The following is a 27,790-nucleotide window of genomic DNA, read 5'->3' on the forward strand; positions in this document are numbered from 1 at the left end:
AGTTCCCCAGAACTTTCGAGGTATTTTCCAGGAGAAGGAACAGATGTCCTCCTTAATCTGTCCTTCCCACACCTTATAGAACAGGACTTACCAGCCCCACTTTATAAGACAAGAAAGAGGCTTGACTATAGCAAGCAACCTGTTCAAGGCAAAGCTCCCAACCTTGCCAATTCACAGCACACTGAAAACATTTGCATGACACAATCAGGCAAACTAATACTTGTCTATGAGGCGATCTTTCCTGCTATTTGGGCAATACTTAACCCTGCCTGGCAACTCTAGAGCTGAAAGACACGTTTCTTTCCACCCTACAACCCATTTATGGCAGCTGTTGGACATACCAGTTGGGAATTACAAGGACCACTTGAGCTTTCTGTTACACCACACCCACCTCCTTTGCTGAGCCAACCTCAGCAGTGCAGGAAACGCCTACAACTCAACAGAGGCCTTTATGGTGAGCACTCCTCCTCCTTCCTCCCCTCTTCTTGAGTTATATCATCAGGCTACAGCCAATTGCAAACCCAGTATTTGAATAACATCTCATGGAGCATACCCAAATTGTTAAAACGACATGGTGCACTTAAAACACAGACACAGACTTTATTTAGGCAGATACATTTCCCAGCAAGGAAGGAAAGGTTTTAAAATTTCCTGGAGCAACTGATTCCTGTGTATTTCTTACAGGAAGGTGGGAAGTGGGGCAGGGGACTGGGCTGCAGCATTAAGGCACAAGAAACTCACCAAAGAGGAGCTAGGCAGGAAGGCGAGGAAGAAAGGCCTTAGAGGAGGAAAAGAGGGAACAGAAGAATCCTTGGGGAAGGTGAAGGAGGAGGGGAAGGAAGTCTTGGGGGAGGAGGTGGCAGCTTAGGAAGGTGCTGGCCTCGGCTCATGTACAGAGTTGACCGTGCCAGACATCCCTAGGGCCGGGCTGGTTCAGCTGGGCCTGCCCCAGAGGAAGAAGTTGCAGCGGGAAGAGGGGTCAGTGGGAGGACCCCGAGGCCTGGAACACATGTAGAAGTGACGGCCCAGGTTGGGTCCTGGCTTCTTCACAGTTCGCATCACACATGGCTCCCTGTGGCCCCCACAGAGGGGCATGGGCAAGGGGCCGCCCAGCACAGACTTCCAGAACAAGGCCCGTACCTCCTTCTCATCCTTGGCCTCTGAAGCCTTGGCCTGCACTTCCACCATTTTGGCCATCACCTCGTCTTCTGGAATCTTTGGGGTCGCAAGGGCACCCAGGCTAGGCAGCTCCAACTTAGGCGAAGCCTGGGGACAGCTGTAGGATGGCTGGAAGTAGTTCATCAGGTTTTTCTGGCCTTTGCTGGAGCCAGCCTGACTTGGCCGAGGCCTGGTTGAGCGCACGCGGGCTTTGTTTTGGCGTACTTGGGTTTGAGCACTGAGCTGCAGCGCTGATTGCTTGAACACAGGATCTTCTTTGTGATGAACTAGGAAGTGAAGGATCTTGAGCTGGGTGCCTGAAAACTCGGGGAGGAAGCGGGTGCAAAGAGGTGGGCACTGTTTTGCTGGCACACAAGACACACTCAATACTGCACCCACAGGACAATGGTCAGAGCCCATCACTTCAGGCAGCAAGAAGGAGGCCTGGAATGTGTCTATGACCAGGGTCCTGTCTCCCAGCACATAGTCAATCCGGGAGCCATAGTTCAGAGGGCGGGCACCAGTGATTGTCGACCAGCAGGTAAAGGCTCCCTCCTGCTTTGGCTGGAAACAGCGGTAGCTGTCAACAAAGGCTCCTACCTGGGACCCAGCCTGGCAACCCAGGTTACTGAGCAAGCCATCCATCCATTTGCGTCCTGGGTCCTCTTCAAAGCATTCCTGGGGAAGGGGGAGGGGATAAAGAGAGGCAGAACTGGATGCCTGGAACTGGAAGGGACTTAGACTGTTTCATTTTAGAGACAAGAAAATGTGGTTGTGCCCTCGCCAGGTAGCTCATTTGGTTGAAGTGTCATCCCAATAAGCCAAGGTTGCAGGTTTGAGCCCAGATCATGGCACATACACGAATCAACCAAGTAATGCATAAACGAGTGGAGCAACAAATCAATGTCTCTCTCCCTCTCCATCCCCCATTTACCTCTCTCTTTAGCATGGGGTCGCCAGCTTGAGTGTGGGATCACAGATATGACCCCATGCTCAGTGGCTTGAGCCCAAGGTCATTGGCTTGAACAAGGGGTCACTGGATTGGCTGGAGACCACAGGTCAAGGCACATATGAGAAAGTAATCAATGAACAACTAAAGTGCCACAATTACAAGTTGATGCTCCTCATTTTTCTCTCTCTCTCTCTTTTTTTTTTTTTTTTTTTTTTTGTGTCATTGATAGAGAGAGGGACAGACAGACAGGAAAGAGATGAGAATCAATTCTTCATTGTGGCACCTTAGTTGTTCATTGATTGCTTTCTCATATGTGCCTTGACCGGGGGTCCACAGCAGACCGAGTGACCCCTTGCTCCAGCCAGCGACCTTGGGCTCAAGCTGGTGAGCCCTGCTCAAACCAGATGAACCCATGCACATGCTGGCGACCTTGGGGTTTCGAAGCTGGGTCCTCCGCATCCCAGTCCAATGCTCTATGTACTGCGCCACCACCTGGTCAGGCCTCTCTCCCTTTCTGTATGTTCCTCTTCCCTGGCACTCTCACTAAAACAAACAAACAAACAAACTAACTAACAAAACCCATGGTTGTTCCAATGACTACTGCTCAAGGTCACGCAGCCCAGCACTGGCAGAGCTCGCATTCAAATTCCATCCTTACTGATTTGTTGTTTACTTAATCAAAGCAATTCTTAGAACTGCTCACCAAAAGAATGGAAAATAGGAAGTTAAAAGTGACTGCCTCTAAAAAGTAGGGCTGGGGCTAGGAGTTAAGACTGCTGCCTTTTCATTTAAACCCTTTGGTACTGTTTGGCTTATCTTGTGTCAACGCTCTCACTGACCACCCCTCACTCTTTAGCTGAGGGGCTCCAGGGATTCTGCACCCCAATTCATCCATCCATCCTATCCACTCCCCCACTTATTCAATGCAACAGATGTTCAAAGAACAACGATTATGTGCAAGATATGATGCTGGGGACAAACTACGAACTTGATGTTCTGGGAACTAATGAGGCTTTTAGAAAATAATTTGGAGCAGAAAAGTAAAGGCCGAGCGGGAATAATCCAGGCAGAGGGTGTTACAAATGAAGAGAACAGCCTCTGTGTTGAAGCTGCGGAGGGAAGGGACAGTATACCCAAAAACCTGAGGGGGGACCAACCTAGGGGTCAGAATACCAGCTGGAGGTAACTACTGTAGTTTATATAAGGAAGAGACGACGGTCACTTAGACTAGGGTTGTACCAGAGGAGACGGAAAGTAAAGAGATGATTTGGTGCTAGAATCTCCGGTACACGCTGATCAACTAAATGTGGGGAGGATGGGGGAAGGGAAGGACAACAGTAACCCAGTTCCCAGGCTTCTGGTTAGAGCAACCAAGGGGATGGTGCCATTTTGGGAGATGAGATTAGAAGGTTTTTGTGGGAAGTGGACACAATCTGCTACTTTGTACAATGTTTGTCATGTGATTTGGTACCATTAGTTCGTTTTTCCTGGAAGAAAGAAGGTAGGGGGTACACTTGGATCTAGGATAGTTCTGAACTAAGGAGAGAAGGGATAAAGGTATATGACACTATTATAGGAAGTAAAAAGAACAGTCTGAATAAATGTCCGATGAGGAATAAAACAGGGAGGGATGGAAGGTTCATACTTTGTAGTACACACCCCCTTCCCTACCACACCACCACCATTGTCTCATTTCTGCTCATTTGCTAAGCTGGGAGCCACATCTATGTTTATGCGGCTCTTCAGCAAACCAATCAAGCACCCTCCCTTACAGCCCCTCCTTTGAGACAAGCTCAGTGGTGCCGTGAACTGTGCCAGCATAAGATATTGATCCCCTGCCCCAGCCCACACTCATAAGGCAAAGTAAGAGGGGAACTGGCTTATAGATTGTAGGACGGAGGTTCTCAGACCTGACTGTACAATAAAATCAGCCTGGGAGCTTTTAAAACATACTGCTACCCGAGCCCCACACCCAACAATTTCTGATTTAACTGGTCAAAGTATTGATATTTTTTGGCAAAAGCTCCTTGTTTTAACATGCTGTCAGGAGTTGAGAACCACTAGCCTAAAGGGACTCAGAAATAAGAGGTTCAGACAAGAAAAAAGACAGAAGGGAGGAGAGGCCCACCAAGGATAGAGTGAGAAAAGCCAAAATCAGAATAACTTTTCAATGTGCAGACAGGTGAGCCGTCTGCAGTGGACACAGTGTGTAGGGGGACTAAAGATAAAAATAGAGACTGGGCACAGACCAGAAAGAGCCTTGAAACCAGGCCTATATGTTTTCTCTGCATCACGGAGGTAAAAGGGAGGTACTGAAGGTTCGTGAGCAGGAGACATAGTGTATTAGGAAAATGATCAACGTAATATGACGTCCAAGGACCTTGAAATCTGGCTCCCAAAGCAGCCCCATCTCTCCTGCCACCCATCCTTCTTCCTATGTCATCCCTTAATAAGAATGGGACTGGCAGTTCCCTATGCACATCAGACAAATTCTCAACTTGCAGCCCTTTTTTTCATACTAGAATGCTTTGCTCCCCTTACTCGAAAGCTCTAGTCTACTCATCTTTTAAGATTCAGACATTTTCAGATGTCTGCCCTGTCCAGGCTGGCCCAGGGATCCCATTTCTGAGCTGCCTAGCTGCCTGGGCTGCCATCTCTGCCTCAGTCTTGAAGACACCATTCTATAATTGGCTGGTCATGTGTCCATAGCCTACCACCATGCTGAGAGCTCTGAGGAGCCAAGAGTCAGAAAATGAGTGGTAACTGGGTCCCTAGAATGTGACTCATGGCCAGGCCAAGGGTAGGATCAGTAATGTCTAATGAATAAACAATCCTCAGTACTTTGAGAACAGTATTTCAGAGTTCTGCTTTTCTATGAAGGAAGCTGTCCCTGGGCCAAAAAAACCAGTATTGGTTGGCTGGCTGAACAGAACAATAGTCAGAACTAAGGTCAGGGACCTAGAAGGAACCTTACCAGGTTGGCTGCATCCCAGTGGTCAATGGGGCGGTGGGCTGTGTTCAGGTCACCCAGAATGATCACATGGCTGAAAAATATAAAGGTGGAATTGTCAAATGGACATTCAAGACAGGGAAGCAGTAGTCCTGGCCCACTTACTTTCTCCTAGGCTCAAGAGCTCAAACACGCCACCTCCCAAATTGAGGCCAAGGTAAGGGCCAACAACTCATAACAGCTTACCTCTCCACTCTTATCATGAACTTGCTGCCTTTTACTTTTGACCAACTCAGTTCTGATCTCCAAAAATGACTGTTGCCTTTGGCATGACTGTCGGACTAATCTCCACCTAATGGTATTTTTCTGGGCCTTCAAAGTTGAGCTCACATATCACTTCTAGGAAGCATTCATTGATTACTCTAACCCACCCTCATCTTCCTGTCTCTTCCTGGGATAACATTTATTATTTTCTCCCAGGAACTTTATATTCCTCATCTCATTTCATCCTTAAAGCTATTCTGTGAGGCCCTGGCCGGTTGGCTCAGCGGTAGAGCGTCGGCCTGGTGTGTGGGGGACCCGGGTTCGATTCCCGGCCAGGGCACATAGGAGAAGCGCCCATTTGCTTCTCCACCCCCACCCCCTCCTTCCTCTCTGTCTCTCTCTTCCCCTCCTGCAGCCAAGGCTCCAATGGAGCAAAGATGGCCCGGGCGCTGGGGATGGCTCCTTGGCCTCTGCCCCAGGCGCTGGAGTGGCTCTGGTCGCGGCAGAGCGGCGCCCCAGAGGGGCAGAGCATCGCCCCCTGGTGGGCAGAGCGTCGCCCCTGGTGGGCAGAGCGTCGCCCCTGGTGGGCGTGCCGGGTGGATCCCGGTCGGGCGCATGCGGGAGTCTGTCTGACTGTCTCCCCGTTTCTAGCTTCAGAAAAAGTACAAAAAAACCCCAAAAACTATTCTGTGAGGTAAGGATTCATACATTCATTTGAAAAAAGAGAAAACAGAGGTAGTACTAGCCTTGGGGCTCACAGTGAGTAAAAGGAAGAGCCAGGCTAGGTGCTCAGAGGTATCTGAGTATAAAACCCATATTTGTGTCACTTTACCTGGTCCTCACAGCTCTTAAAGAGCTGGGTCTAATCAGGTAGGCATGCTGGTGTCTACAACTAGGCTATAAAAAAAACTCAAATGACAAAGATCCCATATCCCTTCCAATGGAGTCTGACATAGAGCTGGGCACACAAGACAAACTCAAGGAAGCCTTGCTTCCCAGGCCTGCCGTACCTGCCAGCTGCCAGGAGGGCTTCTGCTCGGATCTGCAGCAAGCGATAGAAGCGCATCTTAAAAGCCAAACGCTCAGGCTTCCCAGGGTCAGCGTGGGGGCAATACACATTGATTATGGTCAAGATCTTCTCCTTTCCGTCCCATGTGCTGGGGAGAAGAGAACCCACCCCAAGAAAAGAGTCATTTTCAAGTCCCTCTTTCCCACACCATGTGGCTTCCACTTAATGGCTGTCTGTGGGATGGGTGCAAAGGAAAGGGAAAAAAAGACATGAATGCACAGGGAATTGGCATGCACAGGACCTGGGGACTGACTGAGGATGCCAAGATGAGAGGCATCTAGTATGACACCCAGCTAAACCAGGGGATAGTGCTGCCATTCACAAAGACAGGACACAGAATGAGAGCATCTTGGGGCAATAAGTTCAGCCTAGGCTCAGTTGCTTTTGGTGTACCTGTCATAACCAGAGAGCTGGACCTCCCAGCTGTGCCCCTACTGTAGAGATGGGGAACTCAAGGCTCACAGGGGACATAATTTGCGCAAGGTTAATGAGTAACCCAGCTAGGACTAGAGTCCAGGAAAGGAAAGATTGGGAAGTTTTCCATGGTGAATGCATGTTTATAAAGGCTAGCCTCAGAATCACCACACTCAGAGTCGAACCAACAGTGCTTAGTGACAGGGGAAAGTGAGCTATTACCGGATCTTGTGCTGTGTGAGGAGGGCCCGGCCCTCGTTATCCAGAGCCCGAAGCTCCTCTTGGGTGAACTCATCCATGTTTCCATAGCAACCCACGTCCCCATTCTGAGTGGCAAGTAGGCCACTCAGGCCTTCTTCAGCAGCCACTGGGGTAGCGCTGTCCTTACAGTAGGTGGCTACACCTGGAGACAGACAGGGTACTGTGACCAGGCCTGGCATCCAACAGCCTGTTGCCCCGACACAGGTCAACTGAGTCATCTTCATCAAGTGTGGCTATATTAACTTCTCTCCCAACTCAAAGGCTATTGATGGCTCCTGAGAATCTGGGGAAAGTCTATTCAAACCCTGAAGTCTTAATCCCTTCATCTACAACAGCACATATTCTAAGTGTTGTACACAAATACATGCTAAGTATTCAACAGGTGTTAGCTATTATCATTATCAACTGGACTAATTAGTTTAATATTTATAATTGCCCTAGGAGGTAAGTATTTTCCCCATTTTATAGCTGAGGCATAAAAAAGTTAACTTGCCAGAGGGTACAACTAGTAAGTAAGCTAGGATTTAAACCCAGGCAGTCTGTCTCCAGAGCTCATACAGTTAATCACCACATTATTGTGCTTCTGATGTCCAACAATAATTTTATACATAAAATTTTATACATATTTTTATGGAGTTTTAGCTCTGAGGACTAAAAGCCTATGTTTCTTATTACCTTCTCATCAAATATTGGAAACCCTACCTGCTTTCATCACTAATTTAAAGTCCCCAGAAACATCATTTACCGGAATAGCCACTACGGTTGCGGCTGAAGCTGAAATAGGAGTTATAGCCCTCAATGATAGCCAGGGGCTCTGTCAGCACATCCCCTGAAAAAAAAGATGTAAAATTATGTCAGAGATAAAACTAAGACCCAGGACATACTAAGGTTTGGAATTACAGTTGTAGGCTAATCCCTTGTACACATCAGAGTCAGAGTTAGAAGAGAAAACGAAGTATCTACGATTAGAGAAGTAGCTAAAAATGTGGGGACTAGAAAGGGAATTTATATTAGAATTAGAAGAAGGGAACTATGGAATGGGAGGTGGACAATTAGGTGGGAGGATGGAGGTGACTAGGTGACAGGAGGGAGTTGGGGTGAGAAATGGGGATATGGGAGAGGAAACTGGAAATCTGAGCTGGGGGGTGCGAGGTAGGAGAGGAAATTAGAGGACCCGAACTGGAGATGGAAGGAAATGTATTAGGGAGTCTCAGAAGGGAGTGCATGGGGAAGGGAAAGAATCAGGAGAGTGAGCTGGGGGGTGGGATACTGGTGGGAAGGAGAGGGAATTAGGAGGACTAAGCTTGGGATGGCACAGGAGGTAAAAATGCTAAAAGGCTCTCAACAGGGAAGGAGGGATGGGACTAGAGATTAGGAGGAACCAGAGATCTGATTTTAATGTGTAAAAAAGGAGGAAATTAGGCAGTCTGATATTGGGGTAAAGATGGGGTGGGAATTCAAGGATCTGAGCTGGGAGCAAGAGTGGAATTGGGAGTCTGACTTGGAAGTGAGAAACGGGCAGTGTGGGAGGTGGACAGAATTTGCAGTGGCTGAGCCGGGGTGGGAGAATGCGTGTACATTAGAGAATATGAGCGAGGATGGAGTTTGCAAGGGGGCGGGGATTAAGGTTCTCCTGAGGACAGAAGATGAACAGGACCTAACGGGAGGACTCTAGAGATATAGAAATGGAAAAGTGAAATGAGATAGAGCAAAGGGCAAAAATTAGCAGAAAGGGGGAAATATGGCAGGGGTCCTGTATTCTTGAGCTCTCACTGGTCACTTTGGTCTCCTGAAGACAGAGGATGTCAGCGTCCAACTTGTCCAAAATGCCCGCCATGGCCATGGCGGTACAGTTGTTGGGCTCCTCGTAAAGCACCCCTTGCAGAGGGCTACGGATCCCATTAATGTTCCAGCTCACCACGCGCAACATCTTAACAGCAAACCGCTAATGCCTCCCAGCCTGCTCCGAAAGTTGGCATAAGAAAACTGCAGGACGCGCCCAAATCCGCCAGGTCCAGCCTTCGCGCGCACTTGCGCAGGCGTTCTTTAGCGCGCTACTAGAGGCGGGGCTTCGACCCCTTAGTTCCCATTGGCTGGAGGAGCGGAAGCTGAAGAAGAGGGCGGTGCAGACGCCTAGGAAGAATGAACTGGGCGGGAGCTAGGCCTCCAGTTGGGGTCTTGGTTCTCCCACCGTGCTTGAGCCCTCGTACCGTAGTCTGACTGTGTTTCTGTTCTGCTGAAAAGGGCATTTGGTGCTTTCGATTACTTACAAATGGAATTTCGCCACTTTTAAGCAGAGAAACCTTGAACGGAACTGCGCAGCCACCGAAGCTCCTCCCCCAAAGTGACAGCTCGCCCTGCTACTGAGCAGAGAGCTGTGGCGCTGGCGCCCTGGGAGTAGCTGACGTAACTGTGTTTGCTCGGGAGGGGAGGGGGCACACGCAAAGGAAACTTTGCCGTCGCAGGAAGGAGCACTAAGAGACGCTCTTGTAGTAGATTAAGATTTAGGAAAAGGCCTCTGGCTTTATTGGGTGGGGAAAGTTGAAGGAAAGAGGCTGTCCCAAGCCTTCCTGTAGCCTTTGTCTTGAGCCTTATAGCATCCCTAAGGACATGGCTTGACACATAAATTCTCTTGGCTCTGTTTCTCAGATAAGTAAAATTGAGGCCCAGAGAATTTAAGTGAGCTATCCACGCTCCAAAACAGTACTGTTTCTCAGTGTAGCCAATGGCTTTTCCATATGTATTACCTCATTTTATTCTCAGGACAATCCTTTAAGAGGCATTAAAGCTAAGTAAGAGAGGTTGAGTGAATTTTCACTCCAGTACCAGAGAAATGATAAGAGTCAGCATTTAACCCCTATCTTAATCAGCTCAAGTAATATTTTCTGGAATTTTTTCTCACCAAGCATCTCTCCACTTAATCCTTTCCTCTAACCCCCTGCCCCCGATACACACCCTATGGTCCATTCTGTCACAAAACACATAACCTTGCACAACCACCATTGATTTTTATTTCTGTCACTAGATTGCCAACAACTTGAGAGCAATGAACATGTCTGATTCAACTTGTTAGTACCATCCCTAGTATAGGGGATAACATATTAGAGGAATCAATAAATATTTATTGAAGGAACAAAGGACAATAGCAAGAGCACCAACAGATTGATACTTGTTTTTGAGAATACAAAAATAGAAATAATAGATATATCCAATGCCCAATTTTTGAAAAGCATAACTTTGCATCCTTAGGTTCCTTACCCAGAATTACAGCATAATTATTTCCCCCCAGAATTTTATAGCTTTAAATTCATCATCCTCAATGTCTGCAGTAAAGACCTAAAGAGCTTTCTTCCTTGAGGACTTAAAGATTACCTTCCAGTTGTTCCCAAAAGAAAATAGCTCTGCAATTATAATTAAAAATTTAGTGTTTTGAACTTTTTTGTGCTTTGGTGGTTATTGGTTCAGGATTAAGTCCCAGGAGTAGAATAACTAGGACAAAGGAAATGAATCTTTTTATTGCTCATGCCTCATATTGCCAAATCACTTTCCAGTAAGGAATCGTGCCCACTTATACTAAAGAACAATCTGAAACTTAGCCCAAGGAAATACAGATCTTGCCTGTCAGTTGCTGGTTTTAATTTCCCCATTCTGCAGTGGCTTGATAATATTAGTTCTGACCTTTGGGGCAAGGTGAACACATGGTTAGCTTGAAGAGAAAAGGCTCCATGTGGCTCAGGAACTTCTTTGGCAACTACAACAGCTGATATTCCAACAGAGCACGCACACATCCCTCTAACCAAGGGTACTTCCCCAGCTTTCCCAGGGAACCAACGAAAGGCTCCAGGCTCCCTCTTTAACGCCATCCACTGGACCTGCTTGGGGGGTGTAAGTAGAAGAGGACTACGTGTTGGATAATTAGCAATGGAAGAAAAATCCTCTAGTAGAACAGGTAGGTGAAACAGAGGAAAAAGAGTTACACAAATCCAAATCTGTTCTTTAGGCTGTGTGAAAAGTTTTTTTTTGGTTTGGGATTTTTGTTTGTTTGTTGTTTTTGTTTTTTGTTGTCTTGTTTTGCATAGGAGGTCACTTGATGTGTGCATTAAAGGGTGTGGGAGAGTTGGGGAAAAGATGTTATCTATATCTATCGACTATCATCTATATCTTTCTGCTCTATCATTGTGGGACACTGGCCCAAAGGGTAGTTCCCGAGTGCCTTCAGAAGTCTCCTCACTTGGTCTACTTCAGTTTTGAATGAACTGGATGGTGAAGATTATATCTCTTACTTCCCCTGATGTATGAGATAGAGCTGGTTTGCTTTGGCACTTTGAACAAGCTTTTTAGCTTCTCTGAGCTTCAGTAGCCTCCTCACTAAAATAGAAATTGAAGTCTTTAGACTACTTCACTTAGAGCAGGCGTCCCCAAACTACGGCCCGCTCGCGGGCCGCATGTGGCCCCCTGAGGCCATTTATCCGGCCCCCCGCCACACTCCCAGAAGGGGCACCTCTTTCATTGGTGGTCAGTGAGAGGAGCACTGTATGTGGCGGCCTTCCAACGGTCTGAGGGACAGTGAACTGGCCCCCTGTGTAAAAAGTTTGGGGACCTCTGCCTTAGAGGATTGTCTCAAGGTGAAGAGGAGTGGAAGGACAGGAACCAAAACTCTTTGGAGACATTTCCGGACTTCTATGCTCTGACTGACATTAATTATCCTGCTTTTTCTGTAGCCTTAATAGGCAATACCACCCACAACAATCTAGCTGCTCTTCTCCCTGAGAGACTATGGTCTGTGAAGAGCCACTCCTAGAATTAAGATGCAGTAAACCTTGGACCCAAGGCATGGGGCTGAAAATAGTGGGAGATGGTAGGCCAAGGCAGGATGTAAAAAAAGAGTAGATGCTAGGCTGCTGCCACAGAAGACCAGAAACTACATATAGGCAACTGACCTGTAAGCATGTGGCCAGTCTCCCCTCTATATCCTAACATCCCATAAATACATTCATACCCATATACTCTAAGAATTACCAATAGGGAAACCCCACTGGTGATTTTGATATCTATAAGTCCTATCTTAATACTGCTTTTAATAGGATTCTCTAACATATCTTGTACTTTGGGAGGGTGGTCAGGATTTGTGGGCCTCAAGAAGTCACACTATGCTTTTCCTTCCCAGAGTTAACCCCATTTTAGAATTGGTGGCTCAACTTTTGGTCTTGAGTGAGACTCTGGTACTGATTAAACCTTTGTTCTTAAATCAGTTAATTGGACTGTTTCAGGAAAGACTATCTTATTTATTCTGTCTGTCCCATTCAAGGTTAAGAAACTTTCTAGATGCCATTTTCTATCTTCAGACCAAGCTATTACCTCTACCCTGCATAGTTCTCTGTATAACATTTACCTTGTTGAATGGATTATTTGTTCACATGTTCATCTTATTTAGGGCAAAGAGATGTAGACTATACAAAGAGTCATTGAGCAAATGTCTCCTCTGTACTAAGGCCTTAGCTGGACACTAGAAACACAGAACATAAAAAACTAAGATCCAGTTCCCATTCACAAGGATCTCACAGTCTAGTAGGGAAGTAGACCAGTAAAACACAAGTGGATACTTGCTCGGGTAGATGGAAGCATATAGATAATATGAGAACCAAAAACAAAACCTGCCCTGAGGACACAGGCAATGCTTCCCCAAAAATTGAACAATGAACTGGGCCTTGAAAAGTGAGTTTTATTTCATTGAGAATGGAAGGTAAGAGAAGGCATTCCAGGCTAATCAAAGGCCCAGACACAAAAAAAAAAAAAAAAAATGACACATATGTTTTATACTTTGACCAGTGAGTCAACCATTGTAGTTTAAACATGGGGGCCTGAAGAAATACATTACTGGAGAGGTAGGTTGGAACTTGATTGACAAGAGCCAGGCTAAGGTTTTTCCATAAAGCTTGTTTTGTTCTCCTGCTTCTAGGACCAGAACAGTGGTGTAAATAAATAAATAAATAAATAAATAAATAAATAAATAAATATTCCAGCTAGGCAGTTTTAAGTTGGGTTGTCAAGATTGGACCTTAGATTTACCATGTCAGACCTTGCCAAAAGCCCGCTAACCTCTTATATCAGATTTCCTACTGCTAAAATTATCTTTCAGCCTCTTGGCAGGATCATGAGAACAAAATTATAAATAGAACTGAGTTCATGTGACTGATCTGATTACCTTAGACAAGCCCCTTCACCTCCATAGACCTCAGTTTTTCTGTGAAGCTAGTGAGAATGTTTGCAAGGAGCAACTAGAATAAAAAATATGTTACTGCTTTGTGGAGCATGGAAAACACATATGTAAAGAGGTATTAAGGCTATTAGCACTAGCAGAGTGATATTTATTGAGACTTATTAGAATTAAGAGAGTTATATACCTTTCAAAGCCTAGTTCTGAGATTCTAAAGGTTCTGAACTAATATGGAAGACCACATTCTTAAATCATGCTAGATTGATCAATTAACCAAAGAAAAGCCCTGGACTGAGAGAAATCAGGTGCCCAATGTTCCATTTCTGACTTGGTGACTTACTTGCTACAAGACCTTAGAAAGATACTTCCCCTCTCTAGGCCTCCAATTTCTTACCTGAGAGGGTTAAACAAAACAATATCTAAGGGGTTTCACAAAACTAAAAAAAGTAAAAGTGAATTCATCTTTCTAGTTGATTGGTAGGAGCTCTTTATTTATTATAAATGTTTACACTTTGTCATAATGTAAATTTCCTTTACCAAGTGTTTCCTGTATGCTCAACATTACATTTGTCAAACAGCTGATTGATTATTTACTTCACAAAGGGAATCACAGTGTTAGCTGATATATATTGAGCTTTCCCAGGTTGCTTTATATGTATTAACATGTTGAATCTTCAACAACCATAGGCGGTAGGTACTCTTATCAGATGAAAAACTGAGGCACTGAGAAGCTGTCTTCTACCCTCGGTCCCATAATAAGGGGCAGAATTGGGATTCCACTCAGGTAGTATGGCTCCAAGAGCCTGTTGGTCTTTACTACTGTGATCCACTGCCTCAGAAGACTCATTTACATGGGCAGGCTCTAAAATGTATTGAAAGTTAAGTATGATTTATATACAACAACTCAAGGGAATCTAACCCTTGTGTAGACTAGGACACAGAATGTACTTTAGAGAACTTCTTAAAAGGCAAAGTGTAACTAAGAACATTGGAGGGCAGGGATTGGAGGTTTCTATCCCCAAGATATTGCCCCTGCATAGCCCAGCTCAATAGAAGAAAGTTGAACTTCCTTATAGCCAATCACTGGAGGTTCATAGGGGGTGGGAAGGTTGCAAAAGAATGAAGTAAGAGCACACTTGGACATCTTCCAGGTAAGCTGTGCCTTTAGATGAGTTCTACACTTAAAAATACAACGAAGGGAGAAGGAGGGTAAAATAAAGACATTTGGGTGGGATGTCCTACTTTAAGGTCACTGCCCCCTGCTCCCCACAGTTAGCCTGCTGCAGCCTTCATCCTAAACCTCCATTCCTAAAGTTTTAGCACAAAAACCTTTAGCCAAGTTCTGAATCAGATAACAATGCCTTTCTCCTTAGGGAACCTGATGGCCGCTGTCAGCCATGTGTGCACTGCTTACCATCTCACCCCCAGCAATGCTTGCATTTGTTCTTCTTCCCAGAGGTGTCAGGTTTATGCTGATTTATTTAGCCTTGGCTGCAGAGAGCGTAAAGTTGATTAGATAGTGCCCATCTCTCCAAGAGAGCCCCAGGCAGAACACTTTAGTAGAGGCCCTGCAATAGAAAAGGCAGCAAAGTTCAGGGGAACACAAGTATTGCAATGTCACTTTGTAAGGGAGAATAGGACACTAAGGCAGCGAATGTTCCACTTCCAGTTTGGGCCTTTGATTATTAGATCAAAATATTCAATTCTTCAGTAGGAACTCTGTGTATTCGTATTTGGGAACTTTACATTTCTGATGTGGATCTCTGATTCTGGTTGAAACTTGACATTCTACTTGGGCCTGTATTTTATTTCAAAGCTGTGAAAGCTGCTGAGACCTGCCTCCATCACCTTTGCTTCCCCATCCTACATGAGATGTAAGCACATGATCTTTGGTCTTTTATTTGCATACTCTACTAGTCCTGTATTCATTGGAGGGAATGACTGGTCAGACCTGGTCGGTCTTGCTGGCTGCCCTCCTTTGCTGGAAAGAACTTATCTCCTATGTACACAGCTCTTGGAGTTCAGAGGCCTCTGCTGACCTCTGCCTAACCTCTCCCTCTCTGCATCCAAGCCCCCACTGGTACATACAGGAGCAAAGACAGGCAAGGACCAGAAAAAAAGGAGAGGAGGCTGGACAAAGGCTGCCAGAGGACTCAAAAGTCCAGCTCATCTCCCTGTCCCAACTCTGTCCACCTGCTGCTGTAGCCACAGCAACACAAGAGACAGTTAGCAAGACAGGAAGTGAGGCCCGGTACCTTGTGGACAGTGGTGTCATTAGCTGTGACACTCAAAATGTCTCAAGAGATGGAAGAGCTCACCCAAACCAGGTTGCAGAAGATCTGGATTCCACACAGCAGCGGCAGCAGAGGGCTACAACGGAGGAGGAGCTGTAAGTCGGGTTTGCTTCCTTGGGCTTTAAGGTGGTGGGGTAAAAAGGGCATAGGAGAAGAGCAAAGGGCATGTTACCCCTATTCACCCCCCTACCCCAACTTGAAAGTTAGAATAGATGAGAAGCTGGATGAAGTAGCTGTAAGATAGCAAGAGGCTAATGTCAGAAAAGAGAGAGAAAGACAAAAAGAAAGAGTAAAGACAGTAGGAATGAGGATTGGGTCAAGATCATTTAATCAGAGGAATTTTGACTAGGACTTTTTCTTTTTCATTTCAAGCTTATTTGCAATGCTTCTTGTTTGAAATTTGACATTTCTAGTTTGGAACTGTTTTGTGCTTAGCCTAGACTGTTTTATTTTGGTGACCTCAGTGAAATGTCTAAAAATTGGCCCTGATGGTGCTGGGGTGTAATAAGGTGATGATTCCTAAAATGGTTTCTCAGGGAACAGGTGCTGGGTAAACAACAGTACCATATCATTGGTCAGTTTTGCACCTCCTCCTTCTCAAGCTTATTCTAATAAATTTATACCTGACTGGGTTGGGAAAGGCTTGGTGTCCTGTCTCCTTCATTGCTTTCTTGGCACATGTGGACACTTTTGCTGCTCTCTCCAAAGAGAAGAAGAAAACAGTCTTTCAGGAACAGCCTGCTGGTGTAATGTTCACTTTGAAAATTTAAGGAAAAAAAGATGCAAATGAAACCTGTAAAAATATTTATTTAAAAACTGAAGTATACTATTTCCCATAGATAATAGGGGACAGTTGTGGACCAAGATGCTTCCAGAACAAAAATTATGGCTTGAGGGGCCAGAAGGTAGACAGAGATAAGACAGCTGTGGACTGTGGGACTGAGACAACTCAAGGATGAGCTGACCAAGCTTCCACTATGCTAATGCACAGGAGGTCCAAAAACAGGGCTACTCAGAGGAGAGGTAGTTGCTTAGAAGATCCAGGAAGATGTAGGATGTTAAATGTAGTATTCAGGAATGTAAGGTGGAGGAGGAGGGAAAAAAGAAAGAAGGGGGGAAACCCCAGCCTCATGTTCCCCTTTCTCCTCTTTTGCACCAGCAGTTTCCTTCACTCATTTGGAGATGAGACAAAATTACATCTCCATTCTCACTCACTCACAAATGTGCTCATTTTAGTTCTGAGCTTCTCTTTCCTCAGTATAATAGAATTAATACTTACCTCCCCATATTGTTGGGATGATTTGGTGAGTCAGTGATTCAGAACTTTAAGAATTAGACTACCTAGGTTTGAATTCCAGCTTCTGCCTCTGTGACCTTGGATAAGTCTCTTAGTTTCTTTGTGATTCCATTTCCTCATCTATAAAAATAAGTTAGTAATAGTGTTGTTGTGAAGATTAGAGAGCTACAGTATATAAAGTACTTAGAAGAGTGTCTACCTTCTAGTAAGCACTCAATAAATGTTATTCTTTAAACAAGAAATTGGGTGTGTGCTTTTCCCCCGTCACATCCCCAGCACCAAGCCCAGAGCATGGCACATAGAGGTGCTCAGTAAATGATCACTCTGTGTTATTCCCACTCTACTACTCACCATAGCCAAACATGGAGCTCTGTATGCATAAGACTAAGTGATTGATTGGATTATGTCAGAGCTCAGATGCTGTAAATTTAGTATTTTCCACGTCTTCACCTTATTTTGCTGGGGAGGCTAGGTTATTTACCCCATAAATATACTGCTCACAAAAATTAGGGGATCTTTTATTGCTTCATATTCATTTTGAGTTCACTATATATGAATCATCTTTTGCTTTGCACATCCTCTCTAGAAGACCTGCCTGGCCCCAAATGGGGTGGTGGAGCACAGAAGACACACAATCACTTAATGATATTGTTCTGAGGATTAAATGCATTAACATATATAAAGTGCTTGAGCTACTGTGTAGATTCATCTGTGACTTGTTTTTCTCATTCACCATTGTTTTCCTAGACAACTATATTATTGTTGCATGCAACTGTACTTTGTTTATTCTCATTGCTATGTAATATTACATTTTGTGAATATACCATTGTTTATTTATTCATCTTTATGTTCATGAGCATTTAGGAAGTTTCTAGTGTTTGGTTATAAAATGCAATAAAATAAAATGAAATTGTTGTCCCCATAAATTTTGGAATTAGCTTTTTGTTACACCAAGTTACACACATGCACACACACAAACTTTTGGGATTTGGATTGGAATTACATCCAATCTGTAGATCAATACTGAGTCTTCTGTAAAGATGGTATGCCTCTCTATCTATTTAGACTTTTTAATGTCATTTGAGTAATGTATTGTTATTTAGAAGGGCTTGCACATCATCATAAGTTTTGTTGCTATTTTAAATATCTTTTTAGAAAATTATATTTTATAACAATCTATTGCTAATGTATACAAATATAATTGTAGGGTTTTTTATATTGAATTTCTAACTAGCAAACCTGACCAAATCATTAATTTTTATAATTTGTATGTAAATGACAGTTTTCTTTTTCCCCTTCAATATTTATTTTTAGTCACCTTTTTCTTATGTTACTACACTACCAGGAGCTCCTATGTCCAATACAAGCACATCATTTTCAGTACAATGTTGAATAGAAATGTTGATGCTGAACATTATGCTGATCCTAAATTTAAATGCTTTTAAAGTTTCACTATTGAGTAAGTTAAGTTTGCTGTAGTTTTTTTTTTTTTTTTTTTGTAGATACCATTTAACAATCTAAGGAAGTTCAGTTTATTCTTAATTTGCCAGTAAGATTATTTTTAAGTGAGTAGATGCTGAATTTTATTAAAGGTACTTTCTGTATCCACTGAGATGACATGTTGATTTTATATTTTAATCTGTTTAGATAAATTACATTAGCATTTGTGTGTGTGTGTTGAACTAATCTTACAGTCCCATGACAAATAAAAACTGTTTAGATTTAGTTCATTAATATTTTGATTAGAAATTTGGAATTTTCTTCGTAAATGAGATTGGCCTATAATTATTTCATTCTCTATTTCTCTATTTGATTTTGTATCATAAAATGAAGTGGGAACTATTTTTTTTTCATTCTATTTTATGACAGAGGTGGTCCAAGGAACTATCTGTTCTTTAAATATTTGGTACATCTTTCAGGTAAAAACATTGAGGACTGGCGTCTTCTTTATAAGAAATATTTTAACTGATACAATCTTTTAAATAATTATTGAATCACTCCAGTTTACTATTTCTATTTGTCAGTTTTGTTAAGTTATGGTTTTCTAGGTTTTTTTTCTATTTCACATCGCTTTTCAAATTTATTTGCATAAAGTTCCTATCTTTATATTTTTAAAATCTCTGTTGAATTTGCAGTTATATATTCTCTTTTGTTCTAATATTGTTTATGTTTACCTTTCCTTTTTTCCTTTTTCCTCTTGATTAGTCTTTCCAGAAGTTTGTTACTTTTATAAGTTTTAAAAAGTAACCGATTTTTGGCTTTTTGATTCTTTCTGTATGTCTTTGTTTTCTATTGAACTATTTTTTCTTATCATTATCCTTTCTTTTTTTCATTTTCTTTGAATTTATTCTGCTGTTCTTTTTTAACCTCTGAAGTTAGGTGTTCAGTTCATTAATTTTCAGACTTTCTTTTCTTCTTTAAATATAAGCATCCAACGCTATAATTGACCTATTGAACAGGGCTGATATTCCCCAGATGCACAATTATATGGACATATGAATTTGTAAAATATTTCCAGAAAATTGGATAACTAAGCACTGCTCCAGATTTCTTAGTTTCCCTGCCACTTAGCCAGGTGTCCTGACCATCTCAGTCCCTTTTCCAGGCTTACCAGGACCTACTGAATATCATCTTTCAACTAAAGGGTTAATGCCTGGCACAGCCAGAAGTTTTTTTTTCATCACAGAACAAACTTTGTATGATTTTGATTCTTTGAAATCTACTGAGATTTACTTTATGGACTGACATATGAAACCCTTTGGTGAATGTTCCATGAGAACTTGAAAAAAAAAATGTACATTTTACAGTTGGATTCCGTGTAGTATATACTTAAGTCACTTTTGTTTATTGGGCTCAAATGCCCTATATTTTTCTGAGATTATGGATGCTTATTGGTATGCAACTTTGGTTAATGTTTTCTTGTAACTATGTCAATTTTGAAGCTTTGTAAATTGTTACAAACAAGTTTAGAATTGCTATAGTTTCCTGGTGACTTGAACATTTTATTGATGTGTAGGAGTTTATTTATTTCTGGAAATCTAGTATCGTTGGCATTTTGTCCTGTAATCAATTTTTATCTGATATTAATATACATACCTTAGTTTTATTTAACTTACTATTTGCCTGGTGTATCTTTTCCTATACTTTTAAAAATTGTTTTTAATAGAGATATTCACATACTGTAAAGTTCACCATTGTAAAATGTACAACTTAGTGGTGGTTAGTACATTCACATGGTTCTGTTCTTTGATGGACATTTGGATTGTTTTTTATTCTTGTTATTATGAATAATGCTGCCATAACCATTCCTGTACAATCTCTGTATGGACATATGTTTTCATTTCTCTTGGATATATACCTAGGAACAGGATTGCTGAGTCATGTGGTAACTGTCTACAGAAGTCCCCTCTTATCCACAGGGAATACAATCTAATAACCCAATGGATGCCTGAAACTACAGATTGCATAAAAATCTATATAGACTATGTTTTTTTTCCTACCCATACATACTTATGATAAAAGTTAACTTACAAATTAACCTCAGTAAGAGATCAACAATGGCTAATAAAAGTAAAACAATTATAACCTGTATTTTTTTTTTTCATTTTTCTGAAGCTGGAAACAGGGAGAGACAGTCAGACAGACTCCCGCATGCGCCCGACCGGGATCCACCCGGCACGCCCACCATGGGGCGACGCTCTGCCCACCAGGGGGCGATGCTCTGCCCATCCTGGGCGTTGCCATGTTGCGACCAGAGCCACTCTAGCGCCTGAGGCAGAGGCCACAGAGCCATCCCCAGCGCCCGGGCCATCATTGCTCCAATGGAGCCTCGACTGCGGGAGGGGAAGAGAGAGACAGAGAGGAAAGCGCGGCGGAGGGGTGGAGAAGCAAATGGGCGATTCTCCTGTGTGCCCTGGCCGGGAATCGAACCCAGGTCCTCCGCACGCTAGGCCGACGCTCTACCGCTGAGCCAACCGGTCAGGGCTATAACTTGTATTATAATAAAAGTTATATGAATTTGATCTCTCTCAAAATATCTTATTATACTATACTTACTTGAAGAAAGTACTTTACAGCTTCCTTTGGCATACTCAAATTGTCAGCAACACTGTCCTTGTGCACTGGGGCCATTATTACATAAAAAAAGGTTTACTTGAACACTAGCACTTTGATATCATGACATCGATATGATAACTGAGAGGAAGCTACTAGGTGATTAAGAGTAGGTTAGTGTACACAGTGTGGATATGTTGGACAAGGGATGATTTATATCTAGGGCAGAATAAAGCTGGATGGTGTGACGTTTCATCATGCTACTCCAAATGGAATTTTCTATTTAATATTTTCAGACAGTAGTTGAGTGTGGGTAACTGAAACCACAGAATGCAAAACTCAGGATAGATCAGGAGTGCTTTGAGACACTGCCAAACTATTTTTTCAAGTGGTTTCACCATTTACATTCCCAAAAGCAACATATGAGGGTTTCAATTTCTCTGTATCCTCATTAACACTTGTTCTCCATTTTTTATTATAACCATCCTAAGTGGATATAATATTTTTTACTGTGATTCTCATTTGCATTTCATTATTGACTATGATATTGAGTGTTTTTCATGTACTTATTGGCCATGTCTATACCTTCTTGGGAAAAATGCCTGTTCAAATATATTGCCCATTTTTAAAAATTAAGTCATTTGTCTTTTTATTTGCATTGATTAGTAAAAGTCCTTTATATAGTTTGGAAACTAAAATCTTATCAGATATATAAATTGCAAATATTCACTCCCATTTCTGAGTTGCCTTTTAATGATCTTAATTGTATCTTTTGAAGAACAAAAGTTTTGAAGAACTTTTTTGAACATAGTTTTTCATTTTGATGAAGTGCAATTTACCTATTGTTTCTTTTGTTGCTTTTGTTTTAGGTGCCATATCCCAGAAAAAATCTAACCCAAAGTCACAAAGATTTATTCCCAGGTTTTTTTCTAAGAGTTGTATAGTTTTAGCCCCTACATTTAGGCCTTTGATCCATTTTGAGTTAATTTTTGCATGTGATGTGAGGTAAGAGTCAAATTTCATTTTCTGTAGGTGGATATCCAGTTGTCCCAGAAACTTTGGTGAAGATTCTTCTTTTCCTCACTGAATTGTTTTGGTACCCCTGATGAAAATCAATTGACAATAAATTTGAATGTTTATTTCTGGACTCTCAGCCTTATTCTATTGGCTAATATATCTATATTTATGCCAGCACCACATGGTCTTTACTACTATGGTTTTTAAATTCAATTTCTAAATTTGGAAATGTTAATCCTCCAATTTTATTTTGTTTTGTTTTGTTTTTCAAGATGATCTTGGCTCTACTAAACCCCTTAAATTTCCATATGAATTTTAGAAACTACTCATCAATTTCTCCAAAGAAGTCAGTTGAGATTTTGATAGGGGTTTTGTTGAATCTGTAGATCAGTCAATGAGTATTGATATCTTAACAACTAAGTCTTAGGTCCATGAACACAGAATGGTGCTTCATTTATTTAAGTCTTCTTTAATTTCTTTCAACATTGTTTTGTCATTTTCACAGTATAAGCTTTGCATTTCTTTTATGTATTCCTACGTATTATTGATGCTATTGTAAATTGAATTGTTTTTCTTAATTTTATTTTGTTTACTCTTGCTCCTTTATAAAGATATTATTGATTTTTATATATTGATCTTATAAACTGCAACATTATTAAACTCACTTATTAGTTCTGATAGAATTTTTATGTGAATTCCTTGGGATTTTTTATATATAAGATCGTGTCACCTGCAAATAGAGATAATTTTATTTCTTCCCTTCTGGATGTCTTTTATTTCTTAATTTTCTTGACTAGACCCTTTAATGCAATGTTGAAAAGGTGAGGTGAAACAGTCATTCTTCTCTTGCTTCTGATTTTGGGGGGATTACATTCAATTTCACTCTTAAGTGCAATATTAACCATGGATTTTTCATAGATGTTCTGTATCGGGTTGAAGAACTTCTTATAGTGTATTACATACCATGATTTTCAGAGGTCTAACCAATCTTGCATTCCTGTAATAAAGATAAATTAGCAACACTGTATAATCTTTTTTATACTTTGCTGAATTCAATGTATAGTATGCCATTGAGGATTTTTTGCATCTGTATTCATAATGTAGTGCTCTATAATTTTCTTTCCTTTTAATATCTTTATCTGCCATTGGTATCACAGAAATACAGGTCTGAAGGAATGAGATGGGAAATATTCCCTCCCTCTTCTATTTTTTGAAAGAGTTTTTTTTTCTTCTTTTTTGTATTTTTCTGAAGTTGGAAACGGGGAGGCAGTCAGACAGACACCCGCATGCGCCCGACAGGGATCAACCCGGCATGCCCACCAGGGTGCTATGCTCTGCCCATCTGGGGGGTCACTCTGTTGCAACCAGAGCCATTCTAGCGTCTGAGGCAGAGGCCATGGAGCCGTCCCCAACACCCGGGCCAACTTTGCTCCAGTGGAGCTTCGGCTGCGGGAGGGGAAGAGAGAGACAGAGAGGAAGGAGAGGGGGAAGGGTGGAGAAGCAGATGGGCGCTTCTCCTGTGTGCCCCGGCCGGGAATCGAACCCGGGACTCCCGCATGCCAGGCCGACGCTCTACCACTGAGCCAACTGGCCAGGGCCGAAAGAGCTTATTTTTTTGAATGCTTATTTTCTTTATTGCTTTTTATTTTTTAAAATTTTATTTAGAAAATTAAGTTTAATGGGGTGAAATTGATCAGTAAGAGTACATACGTTTCACATAAATATTTCTATACCATTTGAACTGTTGATTATGTTGTGTGCTCATCACCTAAAATCGAATCATTTTCTGTCACCATATATTTGTCCCCTCCCCACTTCCCCACAACCCCCTCCTCCTGGTAACCACTTCGCTTTTATCTATGTGAATGAGTTTCATTTTTATACCCACCTGTGTGTCAAATCATATTCCTCAGCCTTTTCTGATTTACTTATTTCACTTAGGATAGTATTCTCAAGGTCCATCTATGTTGTCATAAATGGCAATATGTCGTTATTTTTTTATGGCTGAGTAGTATTCCATTGTATATGTCGTACCACATCTTCTCACAAAACTCAGGAACAAATAAGCAAATAATCCAATTAAAAAATGAGAGAGGACCTCCTGAACAGACACCTCTCAAGAAGACATACAAATGAGCAACAGATATATGAAAAGATGCTCCTCTTCACTAACTATTAGAGAAATAAAAATTAAAACTACAATGAGATACCACCTCACACCGGTTAGATTAGCTGTTATCAACAAGACAGGTAATAACAAGTGTTGGAGAGGCTGTGGAGAAAAGAAACCCTCATTCACTGTTGGTGGGAATGTAAACAGGTACAGCCATTATGGAAGAAAGAATGATGATTCCTCAAAAAACTAAGAATAGAACTACCATATGACCCAGCAACCCCTCTACTGGGTATCTACCCAAAAACCTTGAAAAATCTTGTATGCAAAGAAACATGCACCCCCATGATCATAGCAACATTATTCACAGTAGCCAAGACATGGGAACAACCAAAGTGTCTTTCAATGGAAGAGCTTTTACAGCATTGTTGTTGCCTTCTCTGCGATGGTGCAATGGATAGAGTGCTGACCTGGAGTGCTGAAGTTACTGGTTTGAAACTCTGGGCTTGCTCGGTTGAGGCACATAGGACACACAACCAGTGAACAGCTAGAATGAGGCAACTACTTTTTGTCCCTCTGCTCCTCTCTCTGTAAAATCAATAAATAAAATATGTAAAAAAATAATTCATGTTAATTCTTTAAATGTTTGGTGGAATTCATCAGTGAAACCATCTAACCCAGGACTTTTTGTTGTAAGGTTTTTGTTTGTTTGTTTTGTTTTGTTTTCCTGATTACTTATTCAGTCTCTTAACTTGTTAAAAAGCATCTAACATTTTTTTTCTTCTTGAGTCCATTTTCAAAATTTGTGTTATTCTAATAATTTGTCCATTTCACCTAAGTCACTTATTGTGTTGGCATACAGTTGCTAATAATATTTTCTTATACATATTTTTATTTCTGTTAGGTCAGTATTAATGCTTTCTTTTTCATTTCTGAATTAATTAATTTGAGTTCTCTCTTCTTCTTGGTAAATTTAAAATTTTATTCAGTTTGCTAACCTTTTCAGTGAACCAATTTTTGCTTTTGTTAATTTTCTTTAATGCTTTTCTATTCTTTGTTTAATTATTACATCCTTCCTTCTGGTTCACATGTTATTGAATTTTTCAAAGTTCACTCTGGTATTAATTTCTACTTACATTTCATTGTGATTGGAGAACAAACTTTATATGATTTCAATTCTTTTGAACTTATTGAAGCATATTTTTATGGCTTAGAATATTATCCATCTTGAAAAGTATTCAATGTGCACTTGACATTTCAAAAAATAAAGAAAATATATTTGTACAGTCGTACAATGTGTGCTAAGCTAAGTGTTATTATAAAGGAGTCAAAAGTTTAAATGTCAAGGGATTAAGCAAAGAAATAAAGTGTGCCACAGGCAACAGTGTGGGTATTTCAGGAGGGAAAAGGAGGTGGAAAAAGGTAGAGGAGGGATAGATTGTGATGGAGGGAGACTTGACTTGGGTTGGTAAACACACATTGCAATATACAGATGATCTGTTTGTAGAATTGTGCACCTGAAACTTGTATAATTTATTAACCAGTGTCGCCCCAATTAATTCAATACATTTTTAATTTAAAAAAACTAATGTGCTAATATGTGTAGACAGCAAAAATATTTTAAAATACTTAAAAAGTTAAAAAGAAAAGTAGTTACAATAAGCAAAAATTATTTCATTATGGAAGAAAGAAAAAGATTTTTTCACAAATTTAGTGTAGCCTAAATATACAGTGTTTATGAAGTCTAAACTATTGTACAATAAAGTTCTAGGCCTTCATGTTCACTCACCACTCAGTCACTGACTCACCTTGAACAACTTCCAGTTCTGCAAGCTCCATTCATATTAAGTGCCTTATACTGGTGTACCATTTTTAATCTTCTATACTATATTTTTCCTGTTTATAGATACACAAATACTTACCATTGGGGTATAATTGCCTAAAGTATTCAGTACAGTAACATGCTGTATAGGTTCTTACCCTAAGATTAATAGACTATACCATATAGCCTAGGTGTGTAGAAGGCTATGCCATCTATATTTTTATTTTATTTTATTTGTAAAATTAAATTTAACATGGTAACATTGATTAATAAGAGCACATAGGTTTCAGGTAAACATTTCTATAGCATGTGAAATTTTAATTACATTGTGTACACATCACACAAAGTCAAAACTTTTTTAGTCACCATATATTTATCCTTCTATACTCCCTTCCCCTCACACCATCCCTCACATCTCCTTCCCCCTGGTAACTAACCACTTCACTTTTATCTATGTTCATGAGTTTCAGTTTTATGTGTGAGTTTCTCACCTATGTGTGAAATGATATAGTTCCTAGATGATTCTGATTTCCTTATTTTAATCAGGTATAATGTTCTCAAGGTCCATGCATGTTGTCGTAAATGGCACTATGTCATCATTTCTTATGGCTGCATAGTATTCCATTGTATATATGTACCACTTCTTGATCCAATCCTCTATCAAGGGACACTTTGTTTTTATGTCTTGGCCACTGTGAATAGTGCTGCAATGAATATGGGGGGCATGGGTTTTTACATATCAATGCTTTCGAATTTTTGTGGTAAATACCCAGGTGAGGGACTGCTGAATCATATGGTAGTTCTAGTCTTAATTTTTTGAGGAACCATCATACTTTCTTCCATAATGGTTGTCCTAGTTTACATTCCCACCAACAGTGAATAAAGGTTCTTTTTCCCCCACAATCTTTCCAACACTTGTTATTAACTGTCTTGTTCATAATAGCTAATCTAACAGGTGTTAGGTAGTATCTCATTGTATTTTTGATTTGCATTTTTTGAATAGCTAGTGAAGATGAGATTTTTTTTTTCAACTATCTGTAGATTATATTTATGTCTTCTTGGGAAAAGTGTCTGTTCAGATTTTCTCCCCATTTTAAAATTTTTTTTTTGGATTTTCCTGAAGTGAAAAGTGGGGAGGCAGAGAGACAGACTCCCACATAATAAGCCTGACCAGGATCCACCCAGCAAGCCCACCAGTAGGTGATGCTGTGCCCATCTAGAGCATTGCTCCATTGCAACTGGAGCCATTCTAGCACCTGAGGTGAAAGCCATGGAACCAACCTCAGTGCATGGGCCAACTTTGCTCCAATGGAGGCTTGTTTGTAGGAGAAGAGAGAAAGAGAGAATGAGGAGAGGTGGAGAAGCAGATGGATGCTTTTCTTGTGTGCCCTGACCATGAATTGAATGTGGGACATCCACACGCTGGACTGCACTCTCCCTATTTTTTAATTGGATTGTTTTCTTGTTTGTTGCTGAGCTTTGTGAGTTCTTTATATATTTTGGATATTAACCACTTACAGAAGCTGTTGTTTTTGAATATCATCTCCCACTTGGTTGGCTGCTTTCTGATTTGTTGTTGGTTTCTTTTGCTGTGCAGAAGCTTTTTGGTTTGATATAGTCTCATTCATTTATTTTTGCCTTTACTTCTCTTGCCTCTGGGATCAAATTCATAAATTGTTCTCTATGGCCAAGGTCCATGAATTTAGTATCTATATTTTTGTCTATATAATTTAATGTTGCAGATCTTATATTTAGGTATTTGATCTATTTTAAGTTAGTTTTTGTGCAGGGAGACAAATTGTAGTCAAATTTCATTCTTTTCAATGTGTCTTTCGAGTTTTCCCAGTACCATTCGTTGAAGAGGCTTCCTTTTCTCTATTGTGACTTTTTGGCCCCTTTGTTGGAGATT

General features: G+C 41.3%; 2 protein-coding genes across 7 annotated transcripts in view; one reads left to right on the forward strand and one right to left on the reverse strand.

Annotated features, from left to right (window-relative positions):
• Positions 1–581: 581 nt before the first annotated feature.
• APEX2 (apurinic/apyrimidinic endodeoxyribonuclease 2) lies at positions 582–9,131 on the reverse strand. 2 transcript variants are annotated; one of them, XM_066357169.1, is made up of 6 exons: positions 8,842–9,131; positions 7,814–7,897; positions 7,030–7,210; positions 6,335–6,481; positions 5,085–5,154; positions 582–1,836 (listed from the first exon to the last, which is right to left on the reverse strand). In XM_066357169.1, exons 1-6 carry the CDS (start codon positions 8,996–8,998, stop codon positions 934–936), a joined length of 1,542 nt encoding a protein of 513 aa, XP_066213266.1. In that variant the 5' UTR covers positions 8,999–9,131; the 3' UTR covers positions 582–933. The 2 variants fall into 2 exon arrangements, with proteins under 2 accessions (XP_066213266.1, XP_066213267.1); XM_066357170.1 differs by having other exon boundaries at positions 8,987–9,128.
• A 1,659-nt stretch (positions 9,132–10,790) lies between these two features.
• Positions 10,791–27,790, forward strand: part of PFKFB1 (6-phosphofructo-2-kinase/fructose-2,6-biphosphatase 1) — a 92,066-nt gene continuing 75,066 nt past the window's right edge. The window contains exon 1 of one of the 5 annotated variants that reach the window (XM_066357478.1): positions 10,791–11,017. In XM_066357478.1, the coding sequence (XP_066213575.1) occupies positions 10,990–11,017 (28 nt within the window). In that variant the 5' untranslated portion in view covers positions 10,791–10,989. Of the gene's footprint in view, positions 11,018–15,328; positions 15,675–27,790 lie in introns of those variants that run through there. The other 4 variants (XM_066357480.1, XM_066357479.1, XM_066357477.1 and 1 more) reach the window with 4 other exon arrangements.

The sequence above is a fragment of the Saccopteryx leptura genome, chromosome X (genome assembly GCF_036850995.1).
Source record: "Saccopteryx leptura isolate mSacLep1 chromosome X, mSacLep1_pri_phased_curated, whole genome shotgun sequence".
NCBI lineage: Eukaryota > Metazoa > Chordata > Mammalia > Chiroptera > Emballonuridae > Saccopteryx > Saccopteryx leptura.

Bases quoted from the DNA above. Each gene is read 5' to 3' on its own strand.
- APEX2 (XM_066357169.1), bottom strand. From the start codon at position 8,998: ATGTTGCGCGTGGTGAGCTGGAACATTAATGGGATCCGTAGCCCTCTG. The intron at 7,898-8,841 runs GTGAGAGCTCAA...CTTTTTTTTCAG, and splicing joins TCAGGAGACCAAAGTGACCA to GGGATGTGCTGACAGAGCCC. The intron at 5,155-6,334 runs GTACGGCAGGCC...TATATTTTTCAG, and splicing joins GCCCTCCTGGCAGCTGGCAG to CCATGTGATCATTCTGGGTG.